At 47.8% G+C, this 15,197-nt stretch overlaps 5 protein-coding genes across 5 annotated transcripts; 2 read left to right on the top strand and 3 right to left on the bottom strand.

Annotated features, from left to right (window-relative positions):
- The first annotated feature begins 72 nt into the window (after nt 1-72).
- Nucleotides 73-5,765, top strand: HD556DRAFT_285105 (uncharacterized protein). The gene is made up of 20 exons (XM_041310143.1): nt 73-446; nt 499-861; nt 915-1,214; nt 1,265-1,902; nt 1,957-2,073; nt 2,131-2,151; nt 2,204-2,488; nt 2,546-2,663; nt 2,714-2,799; nt 2,850-2,927; nt 2,976-3,090; nt 3,144-3,553; nt 3,604-3,902; nt 3,951-4,181; nt 4,229-4,346; nt 4,403-4,533; nt 4,586-4,825; nt 4,873-4,976; nt 5,031-5,422; nt 5,472-5,765. Exons 1-20 carry the CDS (start codon nt 179-181, stop codon nt 5,727-5,729), a joined length of 4,572 nt encoding a protein of 1,523 aa, XP_041162139.1. The 5' UTR covers nt 73-178; the 3' UTR covers nt 5,730-5,765.
- Nucleotides 5,766-5,801: 36 nt separating this feature from the next.
- On the bottom strand, nt 5,802-6,924 carry HD556DRAFT_1441480 (uncharacterized protein; the record flags this gene model as incomplete). Its single annotated transcript, XM_041306310.1, has 7 exons — nt 5,802-5,826; nt 5,881-6,039; nt 6,093-6,217; nt 6,270-6,439; nt 6,497-6,608; nt 6,671-6,682; nt 6,742-6,924. 7 exons carry the CDS (start codon nt 6,922-6,924, stop codon nt 5,802-5,804), a joined length of 786 nt encoding a protein of 261 aa, XP_041162138.1.
- A 276-nt stretch (nt 6,925-7,200) lies between these two features.
- On the bottom strand, nt 7,201-9,433 carry HD556DRAFT_1359723 (uncharacterized protein). The gene is made up of 11 exons (XM_041302589.1): nt 9,239-9,433; nt 9,099-9,169; nt 8,983-9,026; nt 8,851-8,927; nt 8,704-8,801; nt 8,445-8,650; nt 8,330-8,391; nt 8,214-8,274; nt 7,947-8,163; nt 7,793-7,897; nt 7,201-7,743 (listed from the first exon to the last, which is right to left on the bottom strand). The coding sequence occupies exons 1-11, from the start codon at nt 9,267-9,269 to the stop codon at nt 7,465-7,467; spliced, it is 1,251 nt and encodes a 416-aa protein (XP_041162137.1). The 5' UTR covers nt 9,270-9,433; the 3' UTR covers nt 7,201-7,464.
- A 67-nt stretch (nt 9,434-9,500) lies between these two features.
- Nucleotides 9,501-11,252, bottom strand: HD556DRAFT_1359719 (NAD binding domain of 6-phosphogluconate dehydrogenase-domain-containing protein). The gene is made up of 5 exons (XM_041302588.1): nt 10,948-11,252; nt 10,650-10,882; nt 10,203-10,576; nt 9,751-10,153; nt 9,501-9,691 (listed from the first exon to the last, which is right to left on the bottom strand). Exons 1-4 carry the CDS (start codon nt 11,196-11,198, stop codon nt 9,986-9,988), a joined length of 1,026 nt encoding a protein of 341 aa, XP_041162136.1. The 5' UTR covers nt 11,199-11,252; the 3' UTR covers nt 9,501-9,691; nt 9,751-9,985.
- An 80-nt stretch (nt 11,253-11,332) lies between these two features.
- HD556DRAFT_284723 (kinase-like domain-containing protein) lies at nt 11,333-14,802 on the top strand. The gene is made up of 15 exons (XM_041310141.1): nt 11,333-11,715; nt 11,771-11,810; nt 11,867-11,997; nt 12,052-12,159; nt 12,221-12,353; nt 12,413-12,598; nt 12,655-12,893; nt 12,959-13,163; nt 13,214-13,260; nt 13,311-13,400; nt 13,453-13,536; nt 13,587-13,652; nt 13,703-13,805; nt 13,856-14,145; nt 14,196-14,802. Exons 1-15 carry the CDS (start codon nt 11,428-11,430, stop codon nt 14,733-14,735), a joined length of 2,550 nt encoding a protein of 849 aa, XP_041162135.1. The 5' UTR covers nt 11,333-11,427; the 3' UTR covers nt 14,736-14,802.
- Nucleotides 14,803-15,197: the final 395 nt, after the last annotated feature.

The raw sequence follows: 15,197 nt of genomic DNA, 5'->3' as shown, positions 1-15,197 counted from the left end.
GCGTTTGAACCAAAGTGGAGATGGCACGTGTCACTTGTTGTCACAAAATACGAATGCGTGTCATTAACGTGTGTGTCACTGAGTACTTATTAGTACGCGAATAGGCGTCGCGTCGACGTATTAACCGCACTACTCGAAAGATTAGGTTGTCCCAACAGAATTTTGGCCATAACAATCCATGACTAGTCCTGCGACCAGCTGTCAGGTATCGAAGAAACATGTCTTACTCTCAGAGATCTTGGCAGTGACCTCGGTCATGCGCAAGAATTCACGGTGGGCATCGGGAGCTCATACACTCACAGCAAGAGACTCCGCATTAGCAAGAGACCTCGGCCTGCGTAGGTCAACACCTAATACAAACATACAAAAGAATGGAAGGCTTTCTCAAGAAGCAGATCTGATGGGTGGCTTCCAGCAGTTGAAACGTACGATCTGGGATGTCGATGGTGAGTATTTCCTCGCTGCACATGTATACTCATCTTCAATCAATTTAAGCAGATATCGATGCGCTACCTCTACCTGCACTTATTGGTCCCTTCTTTGCCCTAATTCGTTCACCTCTGTCTAACGGACCTATAACGTCTGCTGCACTCTCCGCCCTCCACAGCTTTTTTGTCTGCAACCTCATATCTGCAACCTCGCTATCTCTAGAGTTGGCGCTTGTCGAACTCAGTGGCACAGTTTCACACTGCAAATTCGAAGCTAGTGATTCTTCAGGAGACGAGGTTGTTCTCTTGAAGATCATGACTGTGATACATGATTGCATTGTCACAAGTAGTGTGGGTCCATTCCTTGGAGACGTCGAAATTTGCGAAATGTTGGAGACTGTCTTGACAACAGCATGCCAAATGAGGCTGAGCGGTGCGTTACAGCCTCTGTTCAACCATGGTGTTAGCTTACCCTGCATGTCTCAGAAATTCTGCGGCGATCTGCAGAGTCTACCATGGTTTCTATCGTCAGGACCATTTTTGGGCGCCTGCATACTCTTAATCCTACTGCTGAAGAAGCTAGACTCCTGAACGAGGAGGAGCCTCAGCATGGGGAAATCAACATGTCTGTGTCTGCTAATGTCACTGATGCCGGTGATTCCTTGCAGGTATCAGAAGGATTAACCTCGTCCACACAGCATAATGCAGTTTCACTGGAAGATCCCGAGCGTTCTGCAGCACCTGAAGTCGAGGGCTCATCCCACGCACTTTCGCCGCCACGGCCGTGTAAGCCACCAAATCTAATTATTAAATTCCGTAAACTCATCATAATGTAGATGGTCTACCAGCTCTTCTGGAACTGCTTCGTGTGCTTGTCAACATTTTGGACCCCAATGATCAAGTTCACACCGATTCAACGCGCCTGACTGCGCTTGGAATTCTCAATGCTGCTGTCGAGACGTCTGGAACAGTTATGAGCGACTATCCTTCTTTGTCAGCTCTTATTCTTGATCCTGGATGCAAATATCTTTTCCAGCTCGCACGCTCCGACAATTCTTTGGTTCTACAAGCTGCTTTACGGACTATCACGACAGTATTTCAGACCATGCGAAAACACCTCAAACTTCAACAAGAGCTTTACCTTGCCTTCAGCATCGACAGGCTGGCAGCTCCTCCGCAATTGAAATCAATAAGCTCCAAGAAGAATAACCCTACATCTCCACGTCCCAGCACCCCTGCAACTGGAACTCCTATCCTAGGACCAGTTGATACTGAGCTTGAGCTTGATAAGGGGAGTCCGGTTCCATCACGACCCCCTGTTCAGCCGGCCCGTGGCGATACCCGCGACTTGATGTTGGAAACTCTCAGTCAACTCTGCCGGCATCCCAGCTCTATGGTCGACCTCTACGTCAACTATGACTGCGATATAAACTGCGAGAATCTGTTTGAACGCTTGATCGAGTTTCTCACAAAGGTCGGTCGTCAGGCAAAACTTGTGCGCTTGTCGTTGAGATTATTGGCGATTCAGGGCGTATATCCATGGCAGTATTCTTCGGCGTCGGATGCACAACATTTACATTCCCAGTATCTATGTTTGGATCTGTTGCTTGCATTCGTGGATGATATGACAGCACGAGCTGAGGGTGTTTGTATATTCACTGTCCCGCATTGTTCAATGTTCTGATGTGCTTTCAACTTTCAGCGAAGTGAACCATGGCCTTCCGTGAGTATTCATTGCCTCTATTCTCGATTATGCAGGTCATGACACAATACAGGATTTTATTTTGCCAGATTCATTGATACAAGACAAATCTAGGAAGAAGCTTGTTCTTACCGGAGCAGCACGGTTCAACTCTAAACCAAAAATTGGCATTGCATTTCTTGAGGAGAACAAGCTCATCTACTCCGATCTCTCCCCAGAGGTATCACGAACACGCAGTCTTGCTATCTTCTTGAAGAGCTGCACGCGTTTGGACAAGCGACTGCTAGGAGACTATATCTCAAAGCCAGATAATTTGGAACTCTTGAAAGAGTTTATTGGGCTGTTCGACTTTAAAGATGTATGGTGATTCCCATCTATAATGTTCGTCGCACTGATGAGCAATTATGTTGCGTAGAAACCAATTGCAGATGCCATGCGCGAGATGCTGGAAACCTTCCGACTTCCTGGAGAATCTCAGCAGATCGCTCGGATTACAGAAACTTTTGCCTCAATCTACTTTGCATCTGGTCCAGGTAGAGCCCTGAATTCGAGAGTATGCGACTGTTTGTTCATTAAATCACAGCGGAAATCAAGATGGAAGATGCGGTCTATGTATTGGCGTACTCCGTGATCATGCTCAACACTGATCAGCACAACCCGCAAATACGAGTCAGGCCTTTGCACTTCTTATGCGCTTTCTTTATCTTACAAAGCAACAGAAACGCATGTCGATAGAGGATTACCAGCGCAACCTGAGAGGTGTCAATGATGGTACTGACTTCTCGCCCGAGTTCTTGGTGGGTAGCTTTCTGCTGTTGAAAATCTATGGTGTTCACTCCCAGCAGCAAAGCATTTACGATTCCATACGCAAACGTGAAATTGTTATGCCTGAAGAGCATACTGGCCAACTCGGCTTCGAGTACGCCTGGAAAGAACTGCTCACCCGTTCACGGCAATCGGGTAAGTCGATTGTGCAGAAATTGTGGTTGTAGACATAACTAGATCTCCCATAGGTCCGTTCTTGATGTGCAATTCGGCATTGTTTGATCTTGACATGTTCAAGACCATTTGGAAACCATTGATATCTGCCATTGCTTACGCATTCATCAGTTTTGACGATGATTATGTTATTCAACGGGCTATTTCTGGTTTCCGTCAATGCGCCACGCTAGCAGGTCATTTCCACCTTCCAGATGTTTTCGATTTCGTGGTCGTTTCGCTCTCGCAAGCGACTAGTTTATTATCTGAGAATCTGCCGACACAAGTTCCTAATTATCCAGTGGTCGAAGTGGAGGGACAGTCGGTCACGGTCTCATCGTTATCGGTCAAGTTTGGTACGAACTTCAAAGGCCAGCTGGCAGCCGTCGTGCTTTTCAATATCGTGAATGGAAACGGAAATGCCCTGCGCGAGGGCTGGACGCAAGTAAGTTGACGCGACAGGCAAGTATCTCCTTTGCTAAATATGAGATACAGATCTTTGAAATGTTCCAAAACCTGTTTATGCATTCACTACTCCCCACACGCATGCTCCAAATGGAGGACTTTTTGGGCGGTGTCACAATGATCCCCCTTCGCGGCGGCCAGCACTCGCGACCGGCGCCACGAAGTGATGGGGGTTTGTTGTCGACGCTATCCTCGTACCTTATGACACCATACGGTGCCAGCTCAGAGAATCTCGTTCCTGAAGCTACGGATACAGAAGTAGAAAGCACGATGTGCACTATCGATTGCATAACATCATGTCGGTTGGATGAGCTTTATGCGCAGACTATGTGAGTCTCATTCAACTGATGAGCTTCAATTTCTCAAAAATTTGTCAGACAACTTGACTCGGAGGCGCTCGTGGCTGCAATCCGAGCATTGGAGGCTCTTGCTCATGAACGGACAATCACGAAGTGGAAGCAAGAGTCCGACGAGCTGACCACCGCATTCAATACATCATCCGCAGGAGATGGCACATTTACTTTACCTTATGATCCTGCTTCCGTTTTTCTTCTCGAGACTATGGTCAGCATAACCTGTCAAACCTCGCGGTACATCGAGGACTTATGGCACGTATCTTCATCTTTATCGAAGATCATTTCTAATTTCTACTTAGGCCAATTCTATTTGAGCATCTGTCGGCATTGTTATCGGCATCTACGCACTATAGCGTTCTACTTATTGAGCGTGCGGTCGTTGCATTGCTTCGATTGTGTCTTATTCTCGCTCAAAAGGCAAGTCACTTATCCTTATCTCCACATTGGCCTATGTAACTGAACAGCCCATGTAGAAAACACTTCGAGATCAAGTCTACGTGTCGCTCGATTTGATCGCCGGGCTTCCCCCAATAGTAGCCAATTCCGTTGCCGAACAAATTGTCGCAGGCGTGACTTTGATTCTTCAAAATCGTGATATCGTTAGGTACCATCAATATTATCATACCTGCTTATCTATCGCTCACAGATGCCAACAGCTCGCAAACCGAGTGGAAGCTTGTCTTCGCAGCCCTTCGGTCAACGACTTCCCATCCAGAGGCTGCTCGTTCAACATTCGACTTGGTTTTGAGTTTTGTCACAGACGGACAGTCGCAGTGGATGACACCAGATAATTTCAATGGTCTGATCACAATCTTGGATGAGTTTGCAAACTCCGCCGGTCAGTCAATCATGGTTCCCCAGAAGGGACGACGAGTACCTTCGCAGCCACCACCCAAGTAAGCAATTTTTCTCTATCATAATCTGCTTACTGATCTTTATTCAGCGCGCCGCCTATCGAGCGCGGGAGGCGATCGATCGATATCATTTATGATATGAAAAGGTTCATCGCACCTTTTGCTGAGTCTGCTGGTCTGCAAACGGGTCAAGGTACGTGAGCGCTCGCAATCACAAGTCATTCTTGACAGTTGCCACGCAATGCAGTCTGGCGCCAATACTGCCTGCCTTTGGCGTTGTCGTTAGGCAAGCAGTCGACAAATCCCTCACGACTTGTCCGGCACACTGCTATCAGCCAACTTCAACGTCTGTTGCTTGGTCCTCGATTTGTGTATGACGAAAACGACCATGGTCAAGTCGAGGAGATCTTCAATAGTATCATCTTCCCCCTTGTCGATGAACTCCTGAAACCACAAGTACAACAATTCGATCCACAGGGCATATCAGAGACTAGGTTGCGAGCCTCGGCCTTGCTTTGTAAGGCATTTATGCACTTTGAGGTCCGGGAGGATCGCACGAAGTCAGACATCAGAATCTTGTGGATCGAGATTCTGGATCTGCTAGACAGGCTTATCAATGCCGGGAAGACCGAGCAGCTGGTAGGCCTTCATTGATGTTTCACATGTCGTTTGGTTCTAATGATCCTAGTACGAGGCCGTCTCGGAATCTCTCAAGAACGTGGTTCTTGTGATGAATGCAGCAAACATTCTCGTCCCACCTTCCCAGGAAGACCAACGTGACGAACATCAACGTACCTTATGGACAGCCACGCAAGCCAGGCTAGAACGTTTTCTGCCAGGATTTCTGACAGAAGTGATACCAACTCCACAATTGCAGTTGCCACCCCCAACGCCCGTTCCAGGTTCAACCTCTGCAGTTCCTGCTACGGCACCTTCTACAGCATAGGGCACATTTACATACACGAGATTGTTGCTGCTAGAGTAATTTAATCAAAACAAAATAAATTGGTCGAGAACATCAGAAGAATTTCATTTTGGATGTTCTGCGATGTTGGTCGTTAAAATGCACGGATGCCTTACACGATAGATCTACTAACCTGACACGCGCATAGATAGCTAGAATTGCAACTATCGGCGCAACAGTATACCCGACAAACCGCACCACTGACTGGCTATGGGAGGTCGCCCAAGTAGACCACGCGCCTCCAAGATAAGCAGTCATCAAGAGAAGGGGGAATAAGACATAGCCAGACAGCCTGCGAAACGTATTAGCAATCATCGCTGGCATTCCCCTGGCTACCCACGTTACCTGTGGTATTTCCATAACATCTTGGCCTTCATACCGCCCCCAAACGCTGCACCTCCATACCACACGCTTCCGCCGCCAAGGATCACTTGTCCCACAAGCCACCCGACGGAAACGAGTCCGAGGGTCTGTGTCAAGGTAGTCAGAGAATTCATAAATAGAATAGAAACAAGAGCCTACCCCATGCCACGTCGCGAAATGTCGATGTCCTTCACTGAATTTGTGGATCTCGATTGCTAGGGTCCCCAAGGCGATACAAGGGAAGCCAACGGCAAGCATCGTTTTCTGGTGTCGTTGAAAACCAGCTGCTTTAGTTTTGGGGTGCGCAGTTGGTTGGAGTGTCAGGATCCCTATAGACAAGTACTCAAGTGAGCTTATGCTTTGAATGCCAACGGCCGAATACGCACCATAGGTGAAGCAGCCGATACCTAAGCTCTGGAGAAGCGGGTGGACGGGGAACCACCCCGCTGATGTAGGGTTGTTGGTGAACACGATGAACCAAGTGACGCATACGAAGATCTTCCAAAGGAAACGTCCACTTAGGGGTCAACTCCTCACACGATATAGGTTGTTCGCCTCACCAGCATGGAAGCCTGTCATGACGCAAGAATGAGTGAAGATGACGAAAAAGCACACGAGGGCATGCACGCACGAGTGCTCCATATGCAGCCAGTTTATCCCCCCGGCGTTCCTCGGATTTGTTAGCGCTGTCAGAGCCCATGGTTGGTGTGGGGAAAGGCAGATGCTCCGCTGAGGTTTCTGGTTCACCGCTGGTGTCCAGGAGTCTGTACTGTTCTTCAGATTCTGTCAATTCGTCGGAAGTATGCTCTGGCATGATGGAGGGACGATGGTGAAACGTGCAGTTTCTACTAATATGTATGTGGACACTTACTAAAAGTGTGGCGTTGGATGTCGCAACCAATTCCAGTGCATTGGCAATACTAGGCTTAGGACTAGTCTGGTAGTGCCACGTAACTAGTGCAGTTGGCGCCAATGAGTCGCAAGCACACCCAAAGACCAAATCATTGTGTGTGCAATTGCAAGTAGTACTTAGCGAATTATGTAAAAGTCTTGCATGCCTAGTCATTATTCACTGATATTTAAACGATCACTCATGACAAAACTGATGAAATTATAACACGACATTATTCCATTATTGACCACAATATTAGTGAGTACGTATAGCAAACAAGCAAGATACAACAAATATGAACAGTGACATGATGAGTGATCACGGTACGTAAAGAACATGAATACGACTAGCTATAGAATGCAGGGGAAAAGGTTAACAACAACAAAAAACATTCCAGGCTATAATCACAACAAAGCAACTTATCAAATAAATGCACACACCGACGGTCGTTCATGAAATAGTTTAACGGCCTTCGAGTGATGGCCAAGAGCCCTCCGCTTTCCACTTGTCCACCACTTCGCGGAGCGCGTCGTGCGTGAACTGTGGACGTATGAGCTTGTATCCGATGACTTTCTTGATTTTGCTGTTGTTATAGGAAAGTTTGCGCCGTGATAGGGCCCAGTGGTCCATATAGGCATCGAGTGGGGTCTGTACAATCGGAGGATTGGATGTCTGAAGCATTTCAGTCCAGGTACCAACGTGGTGCTCGTTGATTTCTTCGACAACGTCGTCGAGCTTGAGCTTCGAAAAGTCAACAAAGCTTTGATGATGTAGTGTAACACAAGCGCACCTTTGCCATGGCATTTTCAAAGAATGAGTAAAACTCAAACGTCGTGCCGAAAAATTCTGTGATCATTGACCCTCCCTTAGCCATAGTCATCTCTGAGTCGTCAACCTGCGTAAAACATGAGAAAATGTAAACCACCAAGTTAGACCTTACATACCAAGTTAAAGACAGGTGCTACGGGTTGCGCATCAGGTATGCACGTGCCCTCGGTATCCTTGACCTTGGTTCTGTCATTATGAAAATAGATTTTCTCTCCCGCAGTTGAATTTGCCTGCTGACGGCCAAGCGAAGCTATCCACTTGGCACATGCCCATAAACCACCTGAAACATCATCTATGTGTACTGTGTTGACGCCGTCTTTTCCTGGGCCCCATCTGAAACGGAGATGAGGGGGGTTTGAGCGGAGGAAGAGGTCTAGACTCACGGTGTTTTCATCGGTTTATTCATGTAACCGTAGATGGACGCAACGGTGATCACCAGTGGATCTACCAAGAACGTTAATCTCGTGTCATGAAAAAAAAAAGAGAAAGATAAATTTACAGAGTCCGAACTCGACGTAAGGGCCATATACAAATCCAATTCGCAGGACGACAAGAGGAAGGCTGGATTGCAAGTCAGAAATAACACATTAGGTAAGAAGAATTCAAGAACCTACTCATCAATAGAAGCTAGCATCCGAAGAGTTTCATGCCACCAGACGTCTAATGGTCGCACAGGCTTGACATCTTCCTTCTCATCATGCGGACCCTTGTCTGAGGTTTCATACACGGGTTGCTGTAGTCGTACGTAAGCATTGACTTTTCTACGGGCAGCCTCCAGACCGATGATGCGAGCGACGTTGAAAGTCAATTTGATGGCAATCTAGAATGGAGATGAGAAGATTGGTCTATTTTAAGAGTAGAAACAAGTCGTACAACTTCACTGCGGTCATGATTGATCTCACCGGTGAGATCGAAGACGTATGAGTAGGGTGCCTTGCCTGGCGGGGGATCGAAGGCAGACGCGACCACAGCTTGAAAGAGATAATGAATAAAGCAATGAAACGTGAAATGAGTACATACAAGGAATGGTTAGATTAGCTTGCCGATATTCAACATCGGGTTGAGCCAGGACCTTTGGGAACTCTGCGCCCAGATATCTAAGGAATCGCCGATCAAAACGAGAGAGACGCAAATGTAATAAAATTTACACACGTTGTGGGCGGATTAACAGAGAATCTATCAACGATACGAAGGTGCTATTATGGATAGATGGAACCGGTGAGTGAGATGAGCCATCGATGAGAACCAATCTGAGAGATCTGACGTACCGAAACGAGTCTCTCCCCCTCAGGTGGGACGAGTAATGCTGCCAGTGCTCGTGAACATGTATTAAGACCACCTGTACGGGTGAATTTGAAAAAGTAATTGTGAGCGACTTGGGACCATGTGCAATAGCGATAGCAGTTACCGAAAATGATAGCACTCGGCTTTGAAGACATGTAGTGGACGAGGGAGAGGAGAGGGAGAGTGTAGGGTGGAGGGATGATTAGTTTGACTGACAGCGATTTCGAGATTAGGGTGATTTATATGCCAAAGTTTTATACCATGTTATTACTGTACCCGACCGCGTCGCGGAGGCAACCTCGAGAGAAAGAAGTTCCCTTGCTCTATTACGTAATATATAAACTTTCATCCGAAGAACCATAAATTTAAAAAAGGAACCGCTCCCCGGAATTTTTTAGTCATCATCCCTCACCGATAAGCATCACCTACTTAGTAGCCGTTACCAGCTACCAGTACACATGCACTTGCACTGCAAAACTACTTCCTCACCGACATTTTCGCGGAAGAATAACGTAAATTACAGCAGGTACCCGTACCTGACCATCTAGGCCTACACGTTCTTCACAGAAAAACATAAGTAGGTATATGTTTTTGGACAAATAATCAGGGTCACTAAACTACGCCGCGATCGATCAGTGACTCGGCGAGCCCACGGTCGGAGCAATTTTCACGTCAAAACCACCCTATCTTATGTACAATCATCAATCATTCCGTAATTTCGTTGCCGCCGGACAGTACTGACTAATAGCACTTTATGGGAGCTTGTAGGCACAAGTAAAACCCTCAGGCGCGCCCAAACGTTTATTATTTACTTTCTGCGCGGAACGGATATAATCAACGCTATCTGTAAGTCCGAGTCCGCATGATCTCTTTAGTCTTTCCGTCTCATTTGTTCCAAGCGCTCGTACACAGAAGAGAAGTCCTTTTGTGCCAGATCCGGTCGATGCCTCAACGTCTCGGCATAGAAATTCTGCGCAGATTTCCCTAGTGGTAATGCACTGTCGGTAGAGGCCGCGACATCAGTCGCGAGAAGCATATCCTATACGACATTCAGGAAGCACATCTTCGCCGCTGGAAGTCTAACTTACCTTTAACATCAAAGCAGTCGCAAATCCGCCCTCATAATTACGTTCGCATGGAGGAGATTTGTCGGCAAGCGAATACGGTACCGGATTGTTGACAGACGAAGCCCAGCAACCGCCGGTAGAACTGTTGATCACCCCTGCAAGTATGCGCGGATCCAGACCCAGCTTCTGTCCGAGCAACATTGCTTCCCCGACGACAATCTGTTGCACTCCAAGAACAAGATTGTTACATATTTTGGCGCCAAGACCAGCGCCAGATGGACCACAATGGATAATGCGACCGCCCATGTGGGTGAGGATCGGCTGCGACAGCGCAAAAGCACCCTCGGTTCCGCCAACAAGAAAAGCTAGCGTGCCCGCTTTGGCACCTGTGACGCCTATTTGGATAAAGTTAATATTATCGTACGTGTAAGCAGGGGTGCGGGAGCAATGAATAACAATAGCACGTACCACCCGAAACGGGTGCGTCCACCATTTGTGCCCCTGCAGACGTTACCTCCGTCGCAACGCTTCGGGCAATTCCAACATCTAGCGTTGTAGAGTCGATGAAAAGAGAGCGCGCCAACTCCGCGGCGCTCAGAGACTGCAACGCAGGGATGACCCCGTTTGCTTCAGAATAAACGGTCTGGACCTGAGGCGAGGATGGAAGCATCGTCAATACTGTTTGAGAAGCATGTACTGCCCTAGATTCCAAGTGGCGATGTCGTAAAGGGGAAGCTACGCGGTTTGAATGTAGGAATGGGCTTACTCTTTGGGGGTGAGAACAATGTCGATGTGTGCCCCAGGAAACTGGGCCATAAAGTTCTGACGGAAGGTAATCGCACTGGTTGGGAGCGCGTCGCACACGACAAAGCGGGTATCAGGTGATTCTGCGAATGTCTTTGAGAAGAAGTTGAAGGCCATCTCTGAACCCATTCGACCAAGACCAATGAATGCAGTGCTCTTGGCACGCATAGCTTGTCGCTCAAGCGACTGAAGGACTCTGGCAGTATGTCTCATGGTGAAGCTACGTTCGGGAGAGAAGTGCAAGTGAAGGTCCGACTTGCCCTCGTGATCATTTCAAATCATGCGGGGAAGCGTGCCGGATCAAGCGCGTGATTGTCACGTGCCGAGCTATTATTATGTCAGCTACACGTCCGTCATCTTGCTGTGAATCGTCTGGCACTGTGGTCTGGGTTATTATTACAGTCCTCTGGGACAATAACTGACGTGGATTTACAAATTCAAGATGCTTGCAGCTGCGACTTCGTTTTTCTCCAGAACAGCCATATCTCAGTCGTATAATATTGCCTCGTCATATGGCAGCAGGCCCTCCACCCCAGGTCCACCGGGATCTTCAAACTCGCTTCCATCTCCAGCGTTGCCATCCGTTAAAGTTGGTCTCTGGAGAGTTCAGGGTGCATCCCACAAAGTTACGAACAAGAAGGTTTCCATATGGACCCTTGACAAACGCGCTGAAATGGAAGGACTGGGTCCTATATCCAGGGAGCGAGTTTTGGAGGTTTTGAAGGCAGAGGTATATTTACAACGTCAATTAACCCACCGCTTTTTGCTCAGTCGTCATTCTCTAGGCGGCAGCACTAAGCAAACTGCGCCATCCTTCTATCTTGGGTAGGGCATACAAAACTCTCCCTACGTACGCATTTTTGAGCTTACTATTCACAAAGAAATGGTTGAACCCCTTGAAGAAACGAGGACCGAACTGATATTTGCAACGGAACCGGTGCTTTCGTCACTTGATCTTTCGATACCACGTGGGTCTCGCCATACGCCTCTAGTTGAGCTAGACGAAATCGAAGTCCGTCTGCTTCTTTTGATGCGGAACGCCGTTAATAAGTTTAACTCCACCCAGATTCAGAAAGGCATACTGCAGCTGTGCAAAGGCTTATCTTTTCTGCACACTTCTGCGAGATTGATTCACACCAATTTAAAACCTGAATGTGTGATCATCAACGACGTCGTAAGTGTTTTCCATTCCTGATGGTCATCCATGTGGCTACATTCTAGTCGCCGCTTTTTAGGGTGATTGGAAAATTTCTGGCCTCGGCCTTACCATCCCCCTCCTTGGTGCGGATGGATCTCCGACCCGTTGGGAATTTCCTGGTTTTGATGGTCGCGTGCCGTCATACATTCAGCGTTCTTTTGATTATATCGGTGCGTGCAGCGCTGCTATCACAACATGTGCCATCTGACCAATTTCCACGGATCGACAGCTCCGGAATACGCACTGGATGAAGTCCTTATCACTGCATCAGATATGTATTCCCTCGGTTGTCTGATATATGCCGTACATTGTAAAGGCAGTCCGCCGTTCAGAAACCATGGAAATGTAGGCGGCCTCAGGGATAATGCTGGTCGTCCCGTCCCGGACATCGGGCAGCTCGACGCAGATTTGCAAGGTTCTTCTACTTTGCTTGAGCTTATTATAGAATCATTGAGGCACAACTCTATGTAGACCTCCTTCGATCGCTCATTACTCGTGGTTCGAATAGCCGACCGACCCCATCGACGCTCCCTTCGCATCCATTCTTCTCCTCACTACCGATCTCCACACTTAACTTTCTAGATCGCTCGAACTTCACAGCAAAGACGCGAGAGGAGAAAATTTCATTCATGCGTGGCCTAACAGGGGTTTTGGATCGCTTCTCAGAAGGTCTACGCACACGGAAAATCTTACCATCCTTGCTTGAGGAGGTACGTGTCCTGTTCCTGTTTCCAATTCAAGCTGCAGAACTGACGGAACGCCGTTTCGTTGGCAGATGAAAGACACGCATTTGCTTCCGTATATCCTTCCGAATGTATTTGCCATTTCCAACGTTCTTTCTGCGCCACAGTTCGCTTCGCTTGTTCTGCCTAGTCTTAAGCCCCTGTTCACCGTCAAGGACCCGCCACAGAATATGCTGACGCTTCTTGACAATCTCCACATGTTGCAGAGTAAAACTGAAAAGGGTGTTTTTCGCGAACGTGAGCAACCGAATCGGCATTGCATCTCACACGGTTTACATTATTTTCAGAGGTTCTCCCACTTGTGTATCATGCGCTGGAGTCTGAGCATGCTATGGTGAGTTTGTCAATAAATGACATGTCATAGCATGATCCGATTACGTACAGGTACAAGAACGTGCCCTAAAGGTGGTTCCAGATCTTTGTGAGACAATTGATTACGCCGAGGTTTCCAGCGTACTGTTCCCCCGAGTGGCCGTGAGTTGCAAACGCGTCGTTCATGAAAAGCGCTGAATCTTGCATTATGCAGTTGGTGTTTACAAAAACCAGAATATTAACTGTAAAGGTCGCTACGCTGGTAACGTTCCTTAGCTTGGTAAAAACCCTTGATCAGGTTTGCGTCACCTTAATATTTTTTCTTAGACGCTCACATATCCAATGTAGACAAATCTCACGCAAAAACTCGTACCACTGTTGTCAAAAATTCGTACGAAGGAGCCTGCTGTTATGGTAAGGTATATATGTTCTTGCCATGGCTTTTATTGTCTGACAGTGTTTAGATGGCAACTCTTGCGGTACAAGAGGCTATGGGTGTCAAGGTTGACAGAGAAGCTGTGGCTACCCTCATCCTACCGCAATTGTGGACAATGTCGATGGGTCCTTGTGTGTATCATCCCTTGTTTCCCGGTGGTTTGAACTGAGAGCAATTATAGTATTGAACATTGAACAATATCAACGCTTCATGAGCGTTATCCGTAAGCTCGGTGACCGCGTGGAAAAGGAACACAATCAGTTCCTCCGCGACTCGCAAAGGATTGAGGATCGCTCAGCAACGAACACCAATGGTGTCACGTCGCCTGCCTTCCGATCCGGTGTCGATTTTGAAAGTTTGGTGGGGCGTGCAAACGGTGCTACTGTGAAGCCGGACACGGTGATCGACGGAGATAGTTCAAAGGGATGGGATGATGACGTGTGGGGGACCATCTTCAGCGGCACGCCTGAGGTAACTTGTTGGTATTTGTTGACAATACTCGCGCTGATCGTCCCCATCAGCCATCACAGAGTCCACCTCCAGGCCCTGCTGTTTCTACCATACAACCATCAGTTGCTCTATCAAGTCAGGCACATTCACTACCTTCGTCACCACGGATATCAACGATGCCGTTAGTGTCTCGGCCGTCACGATTAGGTGCTAAGCCTGTTCCATCTACCGCCTTTGATCCATCTGCTTTCACATCACCTGCAATGCATCCCAGTCAGCCAAATCGTATCTCATCTCCATCAGCACAACCCCAGCGACTTGCGAGTTTCGCTATGCCATCGCCCCCAGTACCACCTGCACAAAAACCCAATTACAATATCTCGTTATCCGACTTCGCCGCTATGTCTCCGAGCGCGATTCCTTCTGTGCCGAACTATGTTCCATCGGGCCATACCGCATTGCAGCCTACTTCTTCTGCATTTTCGATGTCATCACCTCCTCTACACGCATCACCACTTTCGATGGGGAGCATACTAGCACCTACTCGACCGACAACTGCCACAAGGCCAATCTCAAAGGACGACTGGGGAGATTTCGATCCTCTGAAGTGAAGCGAAGTCGATTGCGTATACGCACGCTGGATGCCATTGTCGGCACTGGAGTCCCTGCGATTAGGCCCTTCACGTTGTTTGTCATCGCCTCTGCGCTGGTCAATGGCCATCTAGAGTTCCCATCTTAGCTATCTCATATAACTACGCACGTGGTTGGAATTTTAGCCAACTGCACGATCGTTAATTTCCAAATCTTCGGATTTCGCGTCTGATGGATTAACTCATATTTCTTCTTTCTAAGCCCTGCGCAAGTCAGTTTGCTTCCGAGATCTATTGTTTGACTCGAAGCTCCGTCGCCACTCTCGACTCTCCATGACATCGTCCCTCGCAGGAAGCAGCATGAGTCTGTATGACTGAAGATCGCACTGTGGATCACTGTATACAGAAAACATCCATTCGTTTAAAACTCTACTACGTACACTAGATCGGCGTCCGGTTTATCGACCTTGCCTTGACATAATT

The sequence above is a fragment of the Suillus plorans genome, assembly GCF_016647745.1.
Source record: "Suillus plorans strain S12 chromosome Unknown HD556scaffold_18, whole genome shotgun sequence".
Taxonomy (NCBI): domain Eukaryota; kingdom Fungi; phylum Basidiomycota; class Agaricomycetes; order Boletales; family Suillaceae; genus Suillus; species Suillus plorans.
This window is presented reverse-complemented; position numbering and strand designations above follow the sequence as displayed.

Coding starts and splice junctions, on each gene's coding strand:
- HD556DRAFT_1359723 (XM_041302589.1), bottom strand. CDS start 9,269: ATGTCTTCAAAGCCGAGTGCTATCATTTTCG. Junction 8,928..8,982: donor TCTGTTAATCCGCCCACAAC/GTGTGTAAATTT, acceptor GCGATTCCTTAG/ATATCTGGGCGCAGAGTTCC. Junction 8,164..8,213: donor AATAAACCGATGAAAACACC/GTGAGTCTAGAC, acceptor TCTCCGTTTCAG/ATGGGGCCCAGGAAAAGACG.
- HD556DRAFT_284723 (XM_041310141.1), top strand. CDS start 11,428: ATGCTTGCAGCTGCGACTTCGTTTTTCTCCAGAACAGCCATATCTCAG. Junction 11,716..11,770: donor TGGAGGTTTTGAAGGCAGAG/GTATATTTACAA, acceptor GTCATTCTCTAG/GCGGCAGCACTAAGCAAACT. Junction 11,811..11,866: donor GCGCCATCCTTCTATCTTGG/GTAGGGCATACA, acceptor CTATTCACAAAG/AAATGGTTGAACCCCTTGAA.
- HD556DRAFT_285105 (XM_041310143.1), top strand. CDS start 179: ATGACTAGTCCTGCGACCAGCTGTCAGGTATCGAAGAAACATGTCTTA. Junction 862..914: donor ATGCCAAATGAGGCTGAGCG/GTGCGTTACAGC, acceptor TGCATGTCTCAG/AAATTCTGCGGCGATCTGCA. Junction 3,903..3,950: donor GAGCTTTATGCGCAGACTAT/GTGAGTCTCATT, acceptor AAAATTTGTCAG/ACAACTTGACTCGGAGGCGC.
- HD556DRAFT_1359719 (XM_041302588.1), bottom strand. CDS start 11,198: ATGAGACATACTGCCAGAGTCCTTCAGTCGCTTGAGCGACAAGCTATG. Junction 10,883..10,947: donor ATTGTTCTCACCCCCAAAGA/GTAAGCCCATTC, acceptor CTTGGAATCTAG/GGCAGTACATGCTTCTCAAA. Junction 10,577..10,649: donor GGACGCACCCGTTTCGGGTG/GTACGTGCTATT, acceptor TTATCCAAATAG/GCGTCACAGGTGCCAAAGCG.